Source organism: Neopsephotus bourkii, unplaced genomic scaffold (genome assembly GCF_033783945.1).
Source record: "Neopsephotus bourkii isolate Nb327-2 ecotype Australia unplaced genomic scaffold, CSIRO-AGI_Nbou_v1 NB_318, whole genome shotgun sequence".
Lineage (NCBI taxonomy): Eukaryota > Metazoa > Chordata > Aves > Psittaciformes > Psittacidae > Neopsephotus > Neopsephotus bourkii.
In genome coordinates, this window is record NW_026900826.1 from 297036 (window position 1) to 311077 (window position 14042).

General features: G+C 46.9%; 1 protein-coding gene and 1 long non-coding RNA gene across 2 annotated transcripts; one reads left to right on the forward strand and one right to left on the reverse strand.

Moving 5' to 3' along the window:
* Nucleotides 1-304: 304 nt before the first annotated feature.
* Nucleotides 305-5164, reverse strand: MEX3B (mex-3 RNA binding family member B). Its single transcript, XM_061347269.1, has 2 exons — nt 3957-5164; nt 305-2997 (listed from the first exon to the last, which is right to left on the reverse strand). Exons 1-2 carry the CDS (start codon nt 4213-4215, stop codon nt 1580-1582), a joined length of 1677 nt encoding a protein of 558 aa, XP_061203253.1. The 5' UTR covers nt 4216-5164; the 3' UTR covers nt 305-1579.
* Nucleotides 5165-5623: 459 nt separating this feature from the next.
* LOC133208991 (uncharacterized) lies at nt 5624-8470 on the forward strand. The gene is made up of 2 exons (XR_009724554.1): nt 5624-6144; nt 8379-8470. It is a non-coding gene; the product is annotated as an uncharacterized LOC133208991 (long non-coding RNA).
* The last annotated feature ends 5572 nt before the right edge of the window (nt 8471-14042 follow it).

The following is a 14042-nucleotide window of genomic DNA, read 5'->3' on the forward strand; positions in this document are numbered from 1 at the left end:
ATTTTTCACAACTAAAAATTCAGAGAAAAAAGTCATATTTTTAGATGTGGAATAAGCTCAGCAATGTACCACACATTACAAAAACACCAGTCATTTTTTTCCCCTAAAAACATGTTCTAAGGTATGATCGCTGAATCGCTGGCAGGATTCTTCTGGAAGCCTTCACAAGCTAAAGAGTTCCAGCAACATTAACATGACAGAGTTTGAACTCCCAACATGTTTCAGTGCTACAAGCAGGGAACAAGATATTCCAGAAGAAACTCTTCAGCACATCACATCAAATCATGACACAGAGCACTTTTTTTTTTCTGTAATATTTTATTTTATTTATATAGAAATACTTAAAAAAACATGAAGTAGCACCATTACTTAAGTTTTACTTTTATTATGTAGAACTTTAAATGTCAGAAAAATAAAACTCTTGATACAATTTCAAATCTTGTCTCAGCAAATATAATATTAGTATTTGACCATGAGGTTAAAGGCCCTTTATCATAAAATAAAATATACTTTGTTTTTAAACTTTGCTCAGTAAAGTACATTTAAGCTCAAGTAACGTCACCTACATATACATAAACAAGTGGTAAACAAATGTATTAAAATAGAAATACTAAAACTATAGTGGTGCAACAGAATTTTTGTAATTTCCACTGAATTCTATTTATACAAATGTTAGAAAGCTTCAACAGTTCCTTTTGACATATGTTTATACATTTCCATTTTTGTAATAATATAGAATAAAATATGCTTTATATCACTGAATAGAAAATATGCTGGGTGAAGCAGATCTAAAAGATTTTTTTTTCTGAACCTATAAAATCTCCATCCCAACAGAATACTGTTCAAAGCATTACACATTTTATGGTTTGTAATTCCGTTCACAATTGTGTGATATTAAAATAATACAGTGTTCTTTGCCATAAGGCCATACTAAAATAAAAAAGATTTAACCCAGCTACAAAAAGTTCACTGAACTTAAATTAAAATACTTGTAAACATCTTTGCAATATGAAATATAATTTTTCAAGTCAAAAAAGAATAAAATACTTCAATCTGTATTAATGCAATTTATCTTTAAAACCTTTAAACGTTTTTAATATATATAAGAGATATGTTACAGTTTGTGTTTTTTTTTTCTTTTTTAAACTTTGATAAAGCTGCAGTATCATGGTTTTTTCACAGGAACTTCTTGCCCTTTCAAGAACATTCAGAAAAGTATCCACCCATAGATTTAATTATTTCATAATAAGCATCCTAGGAACTACCAGCACGGTTTACTAACAGTCCACACACCATTGTCATCATCATAAGCATCTTCTACTTTCAGTATTTTTTTCTATGTTTTTTCTTTTGTTTGTTTATAAAAAAGGGGGAGTTTTGGAAGCTTCGTATTAAAGTACAGTGTAAAAACTAGCCTAGCACTAGAATGGAGTCGCCCGTTATTATTTATAGCATGCACCCGCTGTCACCACCACCACCCCCCGCCCTCCCTCGGCTGCGCCTCGCTCGCAGCCCGCACCCCCTTCGCGGGCCCCGGTGCGACCGGGTCAGCCCGGCCCTGCCCTGCTCTTCCCGGCCCTCAGGAGAAGATGCGGATGGCCTGGGTGACGGCGCTGTGGCAGACGGGGCACTGCGGCTCCGTCTTCTCGCAGATGCGGTTGGCGCACTCCATGCAGAAGAGGTTGTGGCCGCAGGGCACCAGCGCCGCGATCACCTCGCTCTCGAAGCACACCGAGCAGTCGCGGCTGCCCTTCCGCCGCACGCCGGACGACGAGCAGGAGGAGCTGGACGAGGAGCTGGACGAGGAGGAGGAGGAGCCGGACGAGTCGGAGGGCAGCCCCGGCAGGTGCGCGCCCAGCCCGTTGCCGTACAGCGGGTAGGAGCCGGCCAGCAGCCGCCCGCCGGGGTCGCTGCGCACCCGCCGCGCCAGCGGGTGCTCGGGCCCCGCCGCGCCGCCGTGCAGGGGCGGGGAGAGCCGCGCCGGGGGCGGGGCGCCGCCGCCGCGCCGGGGGCCGCTCACCAGCAGCGCCAGGTTGGCATTGGCGGGCGCGGCGCCCGGGAAGGCGGTGGCGGGCGAGGGCGCGGGCGAGGGGGGCGCGGCGGGGCCGCGCTCGAACTGCGGCCAGAGGAGCGCGGCCCCCGGCGGCGGGGCGGGCGCCAGGTCGAAGCCGGGCGGCGAGTCGAACGGCAGCTCGGAGCAGCAGTCCGGGGAGGAGAGGACGTCGCCGCCGCCGCCGCCGTACACATAGCCGTTGGCGCTGCCGCTGTTGTTGTTGTTGTTACCGTTGTGGGTGAAGCTCAGCGCCGGGCTCGGGGGGCTGTAATCGGCCAGGCGGGCGCCGCCGCCCCCCCCCGAGCCGCCGCCGAAGTAGGAGTCGGTGGAGGCGCTGCCCAGCGAGCTGGAGCTGTCGTTGCGGTAGTTGCAGAAGGGCTTGCGGCCTGGGGTGGGCGTGATGCTGGGTGGCGTTGGCTTGCTCCAGAGGCTGCCCGTGCCGTTTAGCTCGAAGCCCACATCCGTGCCGTTGGCGTGGAAGTCGTTCTCGTCGGTCAGCTCGATGATGCCGCCGGTGCGCATAGCGATGTGCGCCTCGATCTCCTCCCGGGCCCGGTCCACATTCTCGGGCATGCCCGTCACCTCAAAGACTGGCTCCTTGTCCCGGCTCGGGGTCACAATGTAGGTGTGCGTCTGCTGCTGGATACGCTTGATGGTGGCCCCTTTGGGCCCCACAACCAAGCCCACCACGCGATAAGGCACCCGCACCTGGATGGTGGTTTGGCCGGGCAGGTTCGGGGGGCCGGGGACAGTGCCGTTCAGGGCTGTGTTCTTGTTCCGTGATGCTCGGATCATGGAGAAGTGCTCGGCCGCTGAGATGATTTCCCTGCGGGCCATGGCCACATCTTCCTTTCTGCCCGTCACAACAAAGAGCGGCTCCTCCCCGCGAACCGGGGTCTTGATGTAGGTGTTGGTCTTTGCCCGCAGAGCTTTGATTTTACAACCTGGGAACAGAGATGCGGGAGATGGAGGGCGAAGGGGAGGGGGAGGAAGGGGAGGTGGTGGGGAGAACCGGTTACAACCCATTATTTGGGTGCAGCTAAGGAGGGGAGAAGAAACACACCCACCCGAAACACATTGCCCCCTACCCCAGGTGATCGCTGGCATCTCGTCCAGTCATCCCAGTCACAGTGTAAAGTAATGTCAGCCCACAGCTCTGGCACACGCCCAAAGGCATCGCAAGTGGCCACAGATACATCTGCCATGCAAACTGCCCCAAAACTACCAACGTGCAGTTTGCAGGAATGGCAACACAAAAAGGAGCGTGCAGAAAAACTGCATGACCAGAATAAAATATAATAAAATAAAATGCAAGCAGCCCTAACAAACCAAGACACCCGCCAGTCCGCATTCCTGCTCAGCACTTTCCTCTCGGAAAAAATAAAATCAGTTCTTAGGAAGGTGAGGAGGGGCGGCTGTACGGAATGAGCCACATTCCCCACTGCGGATGCTTTATTCCAATCCCATTGTTCCACTTCCCCACTCCATTTCTCTTCCTTAAAAATAATCCACGATTTCTAAGTTTGGGGGGAGGAAGCATCGAGGCTCCCATTTTCCTCCCGTTTCCTCTTGCAAATCTTAACTTTTGCAGCCGGAGGAAAGGAGCGATTTTTTATTATTATCGCGGTTGTTGGTTTTTGTTTTGTTTTGTTTTTTTCCATTTTCCTTTCCCCTCCCGGCAGCTGAAAGTGCATCCCGAAACTGATGCATAACGCTCCTCGGGAACATCACTGCTGCACTTTCTTTGTCTGGTGAAGCCGGCGCTGGCCACCACAGGACAGCTGCAGCTCGCCCGGGCACGGCCAGTGCGACAGCTGAACCACTCGCCCGGCAGCCCAGCGGGGAGCCCCGCTGGCCCGCACCCCCGGGAGGCATGCAGTCCGTCCGTCCGTCCGTCACCCACCTTGTCTCCCCACTATCTCCGCGACATGCTCCGAGCTGGGCACCGGGACGCACTCGGTCATGTTCACGCTCTTTTTCCGAGGCTCGCTGTCGTAAATGGAGCCCGTCTCGTCGTTGTCCAGCCCCAGCAGGGAGAGCTGATCCAGGGCGATCTGGAGGGCTCTTTGGTCATCCAGGGTCTCTCCCCCGCCACCACCGCCACCGCCGCCGCCGCCGCCGCTCCCGTTCCTCTCCATGTCTGCGAAAAGCGAGCTGGGCATAGTCCCTGCGAGCGCTGCACCCTCCTCCTGCGCTCGGCTCAGTAGTAAAAGATCAGACACAAAGGAAAACCCAAGGCAGATGGCCAGCAGGAGAGAAGGGAAGGGAGGGTGGGCAACTGCTGGAGACCGGGGAGTTGTTGCCTTTTGCTTGTATATTTTGTATCTTTTTTTTTTTCCTTTTTTTCCCCCTCCGCTCAGTGCAATCCGGTTTATAAGATGTTCTCAGGACCCCCCCCACGGTTCCCCCCCGGAGGTTTGCTTTTTTTTTTTTTTTGGTTTGCTTTTTTTTTCCTTTTTTTTTTTTTTTTTTTTTGTCGGCTGGGGGTGGGGTGGGGGGGTGGGAAGAGGATAGCGAGAGGAGCTCCGATGGCTTCCCCCCCTCGAGTTCCTCGCTGGCCACAATGCCAAGCGACGGCAGCGTTTCTTTAAGGAGCCCCTCCCAGGCTCCACTCCACTCACTCAGCGTTTTTTTTCCCTCCTCTCCCCTCCTCTGTCTGAGGCGCTGCTGCAGCCAGACGGCTCCGGAGAGGCGGGCGGAGGGCGGAGGGACAGGGGGAGCGGGGGGGGGCCCGCAGCGCACCCGCGATCGCTGACAGCCCCGCACCGCCGCCATTGGCCGGGCGCGGCGCTGAGGGGCCGGCGCTGACCCCCCCCACAGCCCCCCCTCCCGCACCCCGGCCCGGCTCCGCTCTTTGTTGTCGGATGCCGAAACAATACCGGGCCCTGCAGCCCGGTTGCGATCCTCCGGCCTCGCCGTGCTGCCCGTCTCCTCGCCGGCCGGGTATTGCTTCCCCGCCCGCTCCCGGCACAGCGCCGGCGGGGGGCTGGGCCCTTTTGGGTGGTTATTTTGTGTTTGGCAGGGGGGCGTGTGCCGAGATGGGCGGACACCGCGGTCCTTTGTGTGCCGCCTGCCTCGGGAGGAGCGCGGGGCAGGGACCGGAGCCCGCCGCACTCGATGGAGGCCGGCATCGAGACCGTCCCTTACGGACCGGGCGGGTCGGTGGCTGCACCGAGAGCGCAGATCCCCCCCTTAGCGGCTCCCGCCCGCCGCCGGGGCGCGCCCTGCGCCTGCGCGCCCTTCCCCCGCGCTGCGCACTGCGCGCGCGTAGCGCCGTGGCCGGCGCGGACAGGACCCGTGGGGCCCGGGCCCGGGTTCGTTGCACGGCCCTGGGGCCCTCCCCTGGGTTTCCTCCTGTGGCGGGATAACGGGAGCCGCGGTGCCCTGAGAAGCGGGAGGGCAGCGGCTGCGGAGGTGCCTCCTGCTCCTCCCCGGGGGCACAGCAGCAGCGAGTGCTCGGCGGCAGCACCTGGAGCGGGAGACAGAATGTGCCGCCGCTCTTCAGGCTGCCCTCCATAGGGATCGGGCCGGGTGACCCGGTGGGTTACAGGATGCGCTGTGACTGGCAAATCCTGCGTTCTCCACCGGCCCCCACTCGTGCAGCATTAACGCTTCAGGGTCCGAAGGGAGAGGCCGCATCACGCCTAGCTGCGCTAGCAGATCCTTAACATCCATCTTGCTGAGCCACGAGAAAATAAATCACCCTTGCCCCTTCCTTGGACCTTACGTGACCAAATCACTTTCATCTCTCTGACACCACGAGACCCTTCACCAGTAATACCAGTTTTCCCATCAAGTACCTTGTCACAAAACCCTTCCTTTAGTCGGATGACAAGACACGAAAGTGTCTTAACAGTTCTCATAAAAACACCACCATCACGTTTTACTTCTCCAGCTTTTGTCCATGCCTCTCTAAGCATCCACACTTAGTCCTTGCCAGCTGCGAGGTACAAAAGACTAAACTTCTTACTTCAGAAATCAAACACAAAGTGATTGTTTTCCAGGATCAAGTTTGAAGGGCACAGGGGTTTACAAGTGCCCACAGATCTGTTTAGCCAGCTGCCTGTACAAACAAGTGTAACAAGTCACAGGTAATTGTTTACACACAGTGTTTATTGCAAATTACTGGCACTTCCTCAGGATGTTTGCATGTTTTATAACAAAGCTCCAGTGTTTGCTAGTAAGGGTATACACTGGTGATGTGCTTTCCCAAGTGCTTGGCTTGTCTCATCAACCGAGGAAGTTCGGTGGTTTAATATCTAAAAGATTACTTATTTTACACATTTACATTTCACTTCCATAGGGGGTAAACAAGAGATTACTTCTGAATGCTCAAGGAATCAGAAGGCTCTTAATTATTTTCAGCGTTGGGCATCTTTCTTTAAACAGAGAAAAAGCAGATGGACAGAGCCTTTGACAGCAATAAAAATAATGCTGTTTATTATTAAATAAAATGCAAATGAAAAGTCTGCTGCTTTGCAGCCGTTTTAACTCAAGGACTCTAAAGTCTGTGAGACAGAAAATAACTGTACCCATTTACCAGACAGGGGCAGGACAGGACAGAGGTGAGAGACTGTCAGTGTAGAGGATTGCTGTTGGTAAAAGTCCAACAGCAAAGGCCATCAATACTGAAATGCAAAGATACGAGGAGAGTGTCTGAGTTGTGCTTGGATTTTACCTGTTCTTTGTTTATTCTCCTGATTTATATTACACCCTTTTTTCTCCCTCTCCACCTCATCTGCTTAAATTCTGGTTGTGTTTCACCTCAAGACCACTGTACTGAACATGCAGGTACTGACCAGGGAAAAAGGAAAGCAAGTTATCTTCAGGTTTATGTGCCTAGATAGAAAAAATTTTCCCAAAACACGATTTCATGAAGATCTAGGGTTTTTCGTTTTTGTGTTGTTGTTTGTTTTGATTTTTTAATAATGTTAAGCCAAAAGGTCAAACTGAAAATGTTTAAAACGCATTTCAGAATAAGCATGGCACTTCCCAGGGGCAGGGGGAAAAGGAGATGCATTTCTGGGAGACTAAGCGGGCACTGGTGTGTCAGGCCTCCCATGAATCCTGTGCAATGGTCCAACATCTTGAGGGCTATTGCTTTTTTACTATTTTAGAAAACTACAGGGAATAATAATAATAATAATAATAACAACAATAAAAAAGTTATACTTGTGTGCCTTAAAACATGCACGCGCCAACAGTGCAGCCCCCCTGGGAACACAGAATCTATGCAATAGTGTGCTCATATGGCAACAAGCAGTGCACACAAGATTCATATGGATCTACCTACTCCACAGAAATATTTCTCCAGAATAACTTAATCAGATCTAAATTAAATCGCTATCTATCTACATAATGCCTTTCATTACATAAAACCTCAAAACATACGCAGCATTATAGTAAACTCCCTCTCTGAGGGAGAGACCAGCCATCTACCTACCAATTTACAGCAGCTTAACAAAAGCAGGAAGGGAGGATATATTACAGGCAAATACAGGACTCGTTGCAGGAGGAGTGTAATTCTCAGTCCTTTTAGGTTCTCTCTGTTATCATTTCCCATTTGTGACAGAGGTAATAAAACTTCCTTCCTCCAACCTTTATTTAATTAAAATGTAAGGTCTTTGGGGCAGTGCGCTTACTGTGTGTACATACACCACACCTAGCATGAAGAAGCCATGAATTAATCTGAGGCCTTTAAATACTACTCTAAAGCATTAGCAGTAATAAGAATAGGATATAATTTTCATCTAGAACAGATGAGACCTCTGTTTTCAGTGTATCATCACAAAGAACAAATTACATGCATCTCAGGGAATAACTAAATTAAGGGTCAAAGAAAAGGTTTTCATACCAGAGACTTGCAACTCCACTCTGTCCCAGTTGTTTACCCTTAAGGACACTGCTGCTTACTAAAATGCCTATTTGCCATAATCTTACAAAATAATGTCCCAAATCCCACAGGCCAGATCATTAATAGGCATAGCAATATAGTTTATTCTGAGACAGTGCATGTGATTACTGGGGTAACACACCCAAATTAACCTTTTGCATGTGCAATAAACTTCAATTAGCAATCTGCAGACAAATGAAAAGTTCTTTCTTTTCCTGCAATACGTAGCAATAGACAAGCCAGATTTCCCATTGAATCCCATATTAACCTACATTCAGTGGCAGCAAAATCTCAGAGTACCGTGTCAGAATTTATCATCTCTCAATGATGTTGGCTCCACCTCTTGACAGTTCTAGACAAGATGTTTATAAACAACAACTCATCCAGAAGCTGAACAACTGCAGCTGAAAACGTTTATTATTTTTCCATCAGTTGTTCCAACCACTTTGGATGCCTTCTACTAAGAGATGGGCAGAGATCTCAAACCAGTATGGTTGTGTTAATAAATGACAAGAAATAAAGTGGAGATGGAGTGGTGAGTGGCTTTGTGATACCTCCCTGAGCTGGAAGGAGGCTTAGGGGTAGGGAAGCTGCAGAAGTGCCTCTTTCCCTCGTGGTAAGGAATGTCACATCAAAATACACAAACGGGGAGATGCTGTTGATGATTTCCTCCACATGAGCTTCCATCCCCATAAGTGTAAACCTCTCCTTGTTACAGAATTCATTTGCAAAATATTTTCTTTTAAAACAAAGATATTCTGGGACAAGTTGTCCCAGAAGCAATTTTGACATAAACCAGAAAAAGTCTCAGGCCTGTAACAGTCACAACCAGTCTCTGAAAACACTGACATAGTGCTGTAAATTTACACAAGTTGCTAATGGCTTTACTAAACCAAAATGCTTGTTTGCAGTATATTAAAACAGAAAATATTATTGTAATAGGCATCACATACTGTACTTTTTTTCATATGCATTTGGTGTTGGTTTGACATGAGCTATTAGAATGTGCATGTATGTAGGGGATGAACTGCCTTACAAGAATGCAGTTTTGTTTAACATGACTGATGGAAGGTGATTCAAAAAGCATAAAGATGCCTTTACCATAAATCAGAACTAACCAGCCAGATCACCTGCCCACTTCAAACTCTCCACCTGGATTGCGAGTGGCCTCCTTCACTTATTGTTCCATTCTGCCTCTCACTTATGAACAAGGGTTATCACACTGCATATCCAAATTAAGTGGTGTTTAACAACAGTGGTGACCAGAGTTTGAAAACGGAAACCGTTCTGCCTTTCCTCTGTTCTCCCATTATGTGTTTAGAGTCCAGCCTTCCAGGCTGCCCCTGCATGCAGCGCACTCAATGGAGTGCTCCTCTGCATGCGGCTGTGGGATTGGAGCTCTTTGTTACCACGGCCCTTGGGCCAGTATTCAGTTCGTGATGCAGCACTGGCGTCTGAAGGCTGCAAAGCACCTATCACACTGCGGACACTATCTATTAAACAGTAGCTAGAGCTAAAAAAATGGAAGAAAAGATTTATATTTGTATGTTTAGACAGAGCTGGATAACTCGTAGAGGTAGCTCATAACCTTGAACCTTTTTTCGTCAGTTTTAATCTCTGAAATAGTAAATTATAATTAAATTTTAATTTAATTTAAACCTGTGAAATAGTTAATTATAATTATGGTCATAAAACATGTATAACCTTCAGCTTCCTCTCCTCTCCATCCCTTCCCCCTTACTCAGTGCTGCTACAAGAAGGAAAATAATTGTCCCTTTAATGCTAATTGTTTATAAATGCCATTGTACAAAGACTATGTTTATATACAACGCCTAGGCAAAATCTAGGCACAAATGCAGTACTCATCATAAATGAGTGAATAATCTATCCCTGATCATATCCCAGTGCTCTCCAAAAAAAGAATATCTAATTCCTGCCACAGAACTGCCTTATAGGTTGAAGTTCAGCTTATAAATACACATGGGAAAAGATTAGATTTTAATTGATAAGTATTAATCATCATCCATTTCTGTCTCTGCAGGAAGCACAATGTTCAAACATCTAGTTAATATACTGTATAATGGATAACCTTGAGGCAGAAGCTCTTGCATCTGTCTCTATCTAAGAAAAAATGTCAACATCAGCCTTTGTTGTAGCAAAATACCCTGACATCTGAATGGAGTTGCTGCTGCTCAGAAATTGACTGTCTCCAGTGCAATCCTTCCTAACCTGGGTGCAGTGCCTAACCAAGGGATGAGGCCAAATTAAAATCTCTATCTGCACGTACCTGTACTTGGTAATGTTTGAAGTCTGGTCTGGATCAGAACACTCTGTTTGTGGTGCATCTCAGCTCTGAACAAACACATTGCTCATGTGATGTTCTCACTGCAACCACAAAGCATTAGCACTCACAAGAGCATCATTGAAGATACTCAGGCTGTTCATTGAGAACAAAGCCATTAATGATTAATACTATGGTAGGAGAAAATGTAGCAGTATTTTTTGGCAGCTGAGATGTGGCAATGTCTGTCCTACGTGCAAAAGACTCACGCATACCTTTAGTTCTTCTTGCATAAGATGGTTCTTACTAACTCTGTGGGAAGAAGAATCAAACAAAGCCCCCAAATTAAAGGCAAGTGAAGGAGATTTTCACGTCTAAAACTGGGTATATACAATACATCTCTCTCTGAGTGCCCCAGCAGATGCAGAGATGCATTTACGTATCACAGACATTACTGTCCCAGCAGATGCTGCAAAGTTGTCACTTAACACAGACGCTTACTGTCCCCACAGATCTGTATTTTGGGAGAGAATTTTCGTACCACAGACACTACTGTCCCTACAGAACCACATCTGCTGGCAGAGTTATTGTTTCACATACTCTTCTGCCTCCAGCAGATGTGAGAGACTGCCAGCACGACAGGCGTTTCTGTCACAGCAAATTTCCATCCACAGGGAATTAAATTGCAGCTTGAACTACTGTTCCTCCTGAGCCCTTAGTGTGGCAACACTGACAGCAAGGAAGCAACATAAATCAATGAAAATATGATGCTGGGCACCTAGAACACCACCATTACCTCTGCCTAAATACAGCACTCAGCAGCGCTGCGTTTAAGGACGTGACAAGAGAAGAAAAAGGATTACTTGTGCCCTTCTCCCATCCTGCCTCTCACAAGTACTCATTTTGAGAAACATTTGAAGGAAAAAGTGTCCGATGTGACTTTCATGTAACAGATCCAAGAAAGCACAAGTCATCCATAACTACCAGGTTGAAAACTTTAATGCCCTGCTACAGGGTTCAGGCATGTGACCTAGGTGATTTTCAGCTTGCTTTTGAACAGATGCCTGTTCTCATTTTGCATGAAAAGTTTCAGAGTTTGCAGTTTATTAACACCAGAAGAGCCAATCCCCAGTTCTAGAGACCTGAGAGCAGAAATAAAGGGGAGGGGATTGGTTTTAACCCCTTTAGTTTGAGCTTTCGAGACTCCCTATCACCTTCTCTCAGACTTGGGGTCCAACAGCAGCAGTGGCCACTGGGAGTTTTGGTCCTGTGCAGCTGCACTTCAAGCAGCACCTTTCTAGACATAGGCAGGAAGATCTTGGGCCTGTGCTAAGACATGACTATGGCTAGACTTCCCTCTGGAGTGAACCCGGCCTAAGGCCCATACCAGAGCATGTACTTACATACAAATAATATGTATGGTATGTGAGCCTGGACTTGAGAGCTGTCTTGGGCCTTTGTTTGCCTGACTGAGGAGGTGTATCCTTTATGATTTGGTACTGGAGAGAGAAAACCTCCCCTGGTAATTCTGCAGTAATGTAAACCCTACTTGAAGAAACACCATCTAACTTTGGAATTCCCCTGTGGGGAGTCTGGGCATTTATCTTTATCTGAAGCATCAAGAACTGTCCATTGGCAAAGGCAGGACACACAAATTCCCAGAGCAATAATCTGATACAGCTCAACAAAACCTATATCCTTGGAGCAGATTGTGGGAAAGCATCAAGATTGTGGCTGCTCTGCCAAAGCAAACACGATGTTTCAAGCCCCATCATCTGCTCTGCAGTTCACACCCTTCCAGTGCTATCTTTTTCAGATGCCATGCCACACTGGTTAGTGGCAATGGTGTTGTCATGTGTGACTCATTCCATTTTACTGGAAATTAGAAAACCACATGCTGCACTGAAGAACTGCTTATTTATGTAGTCATATCATTCCAGAGAGCAATCCTCCTGCCATTATTTGTATACAGATTATTTCATCCAGAATTTTGGAAATACAGCTCTTTCGCAGGGTTCATTCAGACGACAGATTAATCAATAGCACATTGCTCTTTCCAGGGCCCACTGAGCTCTCTGTAGTTCCCAGTGCCTCCCTGCAAAAGCAAGTGGTATTTTAGAAGCAGGCATCTTCATCATTACAGGATGTGTGGGAAGCAAAACAGAACAGATAATAGTGGAATTGGAGTTGTGTTAGCAGAAGAGTCTGTCACATATTTGTTTGAGCTTTGGGCAGGTGAATTTCACCCACAAGGAACAACATAGACTACTTTTGTCTGCCTTTTCTTATGGAGTGATTTATAAAGCCTCATCAAATCTTTCCTGAACACATCACAATGCTACATTTACTGTAGTGATTAATGCTCAGGATAAGTAATGAACTGGCATATTTAGGGCAACAAAGTAAAATGCTAAGAGATGCCTACAGTGCATTCTTTCTGTGGAATGAGAATTACCAGATAAAAACATTAATGCTTTTAAGCAATATTTCATGGTGACAACAAATCGAGCTGGTGAATCTTTGAGTTCTGAAGCACAGATCTGGAATTACGTGTGTTTCAAAGAACTTCATTTCCAAGATTATGAGTTTTTCTAGCCTTTATAAAATTAACGTTACTAAAGCAGCAGCACTAACACGAAGTTAGGTTTGATTGTGTGTTGACAGGCAAAGGCTGACCTCAACAAATTCCTAAACTCAGAGATTGCATTACCCTCTAGAGTTGCAGATAAATCCAGTCTTATCTTTAGATGAAGAAACTGTTAAGCAGATTCAGGCACCACACATTTATGAAGAAAGAAAATAGAAATGTGAGCCATTCTTTTTTAAAGGTTAGCATAGCTTAAACATTCCTGAAAATATTTATTGTCATAACAGACCAGACCTGCTGAAATGTTCTCGCCTAGGATTTGGTCTTTGACATTCTTGTTGACTTCAGCTGCACCAAATGGCTGCCACAGAAAGCAGAATTTGGAAAGCAAGAGGAAAAGACACAAAGTAGTAAAAAGACCATTTGGAAGACGATGTGTGCTTTCAGTGTTACTGACTATCCCTCAGGACCCGAATTAGAGTTCTGTTATATTTTAAAGCACTGCTTTCAAGCTTGCTGGAAGTGTCAGACAATTTGAATAGATCTCCATTTTAATTTCCAATCTAGCAATATGGAACAGCTGCCATAACTTTGTGCAACGTGGCAAATTCGACATCCTCATTCCTCAAATGGCAATCATCGAGAAGGGACTCTGAAAAAAAGCATAATGTGCTTCCACTTTTACTGCCTTTTAGTATATTCCCAGTCAAAATTGCTCTTTAGATAAAGAACTCAAACCCTCAATTGTACTTTTAACTTGCACTGCCTACAACAGGAAGCAAAGGTGCTGGGTGAAAGTTGAGATTTCTAGAACTGTTTCTCCTACTTCCAGCCAGTGAGCTGGAGGTTAGTTTACATCCTTATGGCTCCCAGTCAGGACTTCCTCCCAGCCATACTGGGAAGGTGTAATGGAACAAGCCCTAGCTCAGCCTCAGCAAGTCTGCCTTGTCAAAGCCTCATGGATTCTACAGCTCCGGCAGCCAGGGCTGTATGATCTCAAGTGTGTCACCCTCATGCTTTGCCTGCTTTGTAGCAGAAAGAAAATGTTGAAAGTAAGATGGAAATAACAATTATTGTGTTTGTATTTCTGACCATGCTAACTCAAGAGGGAGAATTGAATCCAGAAGAAAAACACTTTAGGATTCAGATGAAAAGCCTTAGCACTGTGTCCCATTCTGGGACTGTCTAGACAAAGTCAGTTCAGACATATTCAAGGGAATTTGTGTGC

Bases quoted from the DNA above. Each gene is read 5' to 3' on its own strand.
- MEX3B (XM_061347269.1), bottom strand. From the start codon at position 4,215: ATGCCCAGCTCGCTTTTCGCAGACATGGAGAGGAACGGGAGCGGCGGC. The intron at 2,998-3,956 runs GTGGGTGACGGA...CTCTGTTCCCAG, and splicing joins GGAGATAGTGGGGAGACAAG to GTTGTAAAATCAAAGCTCTG.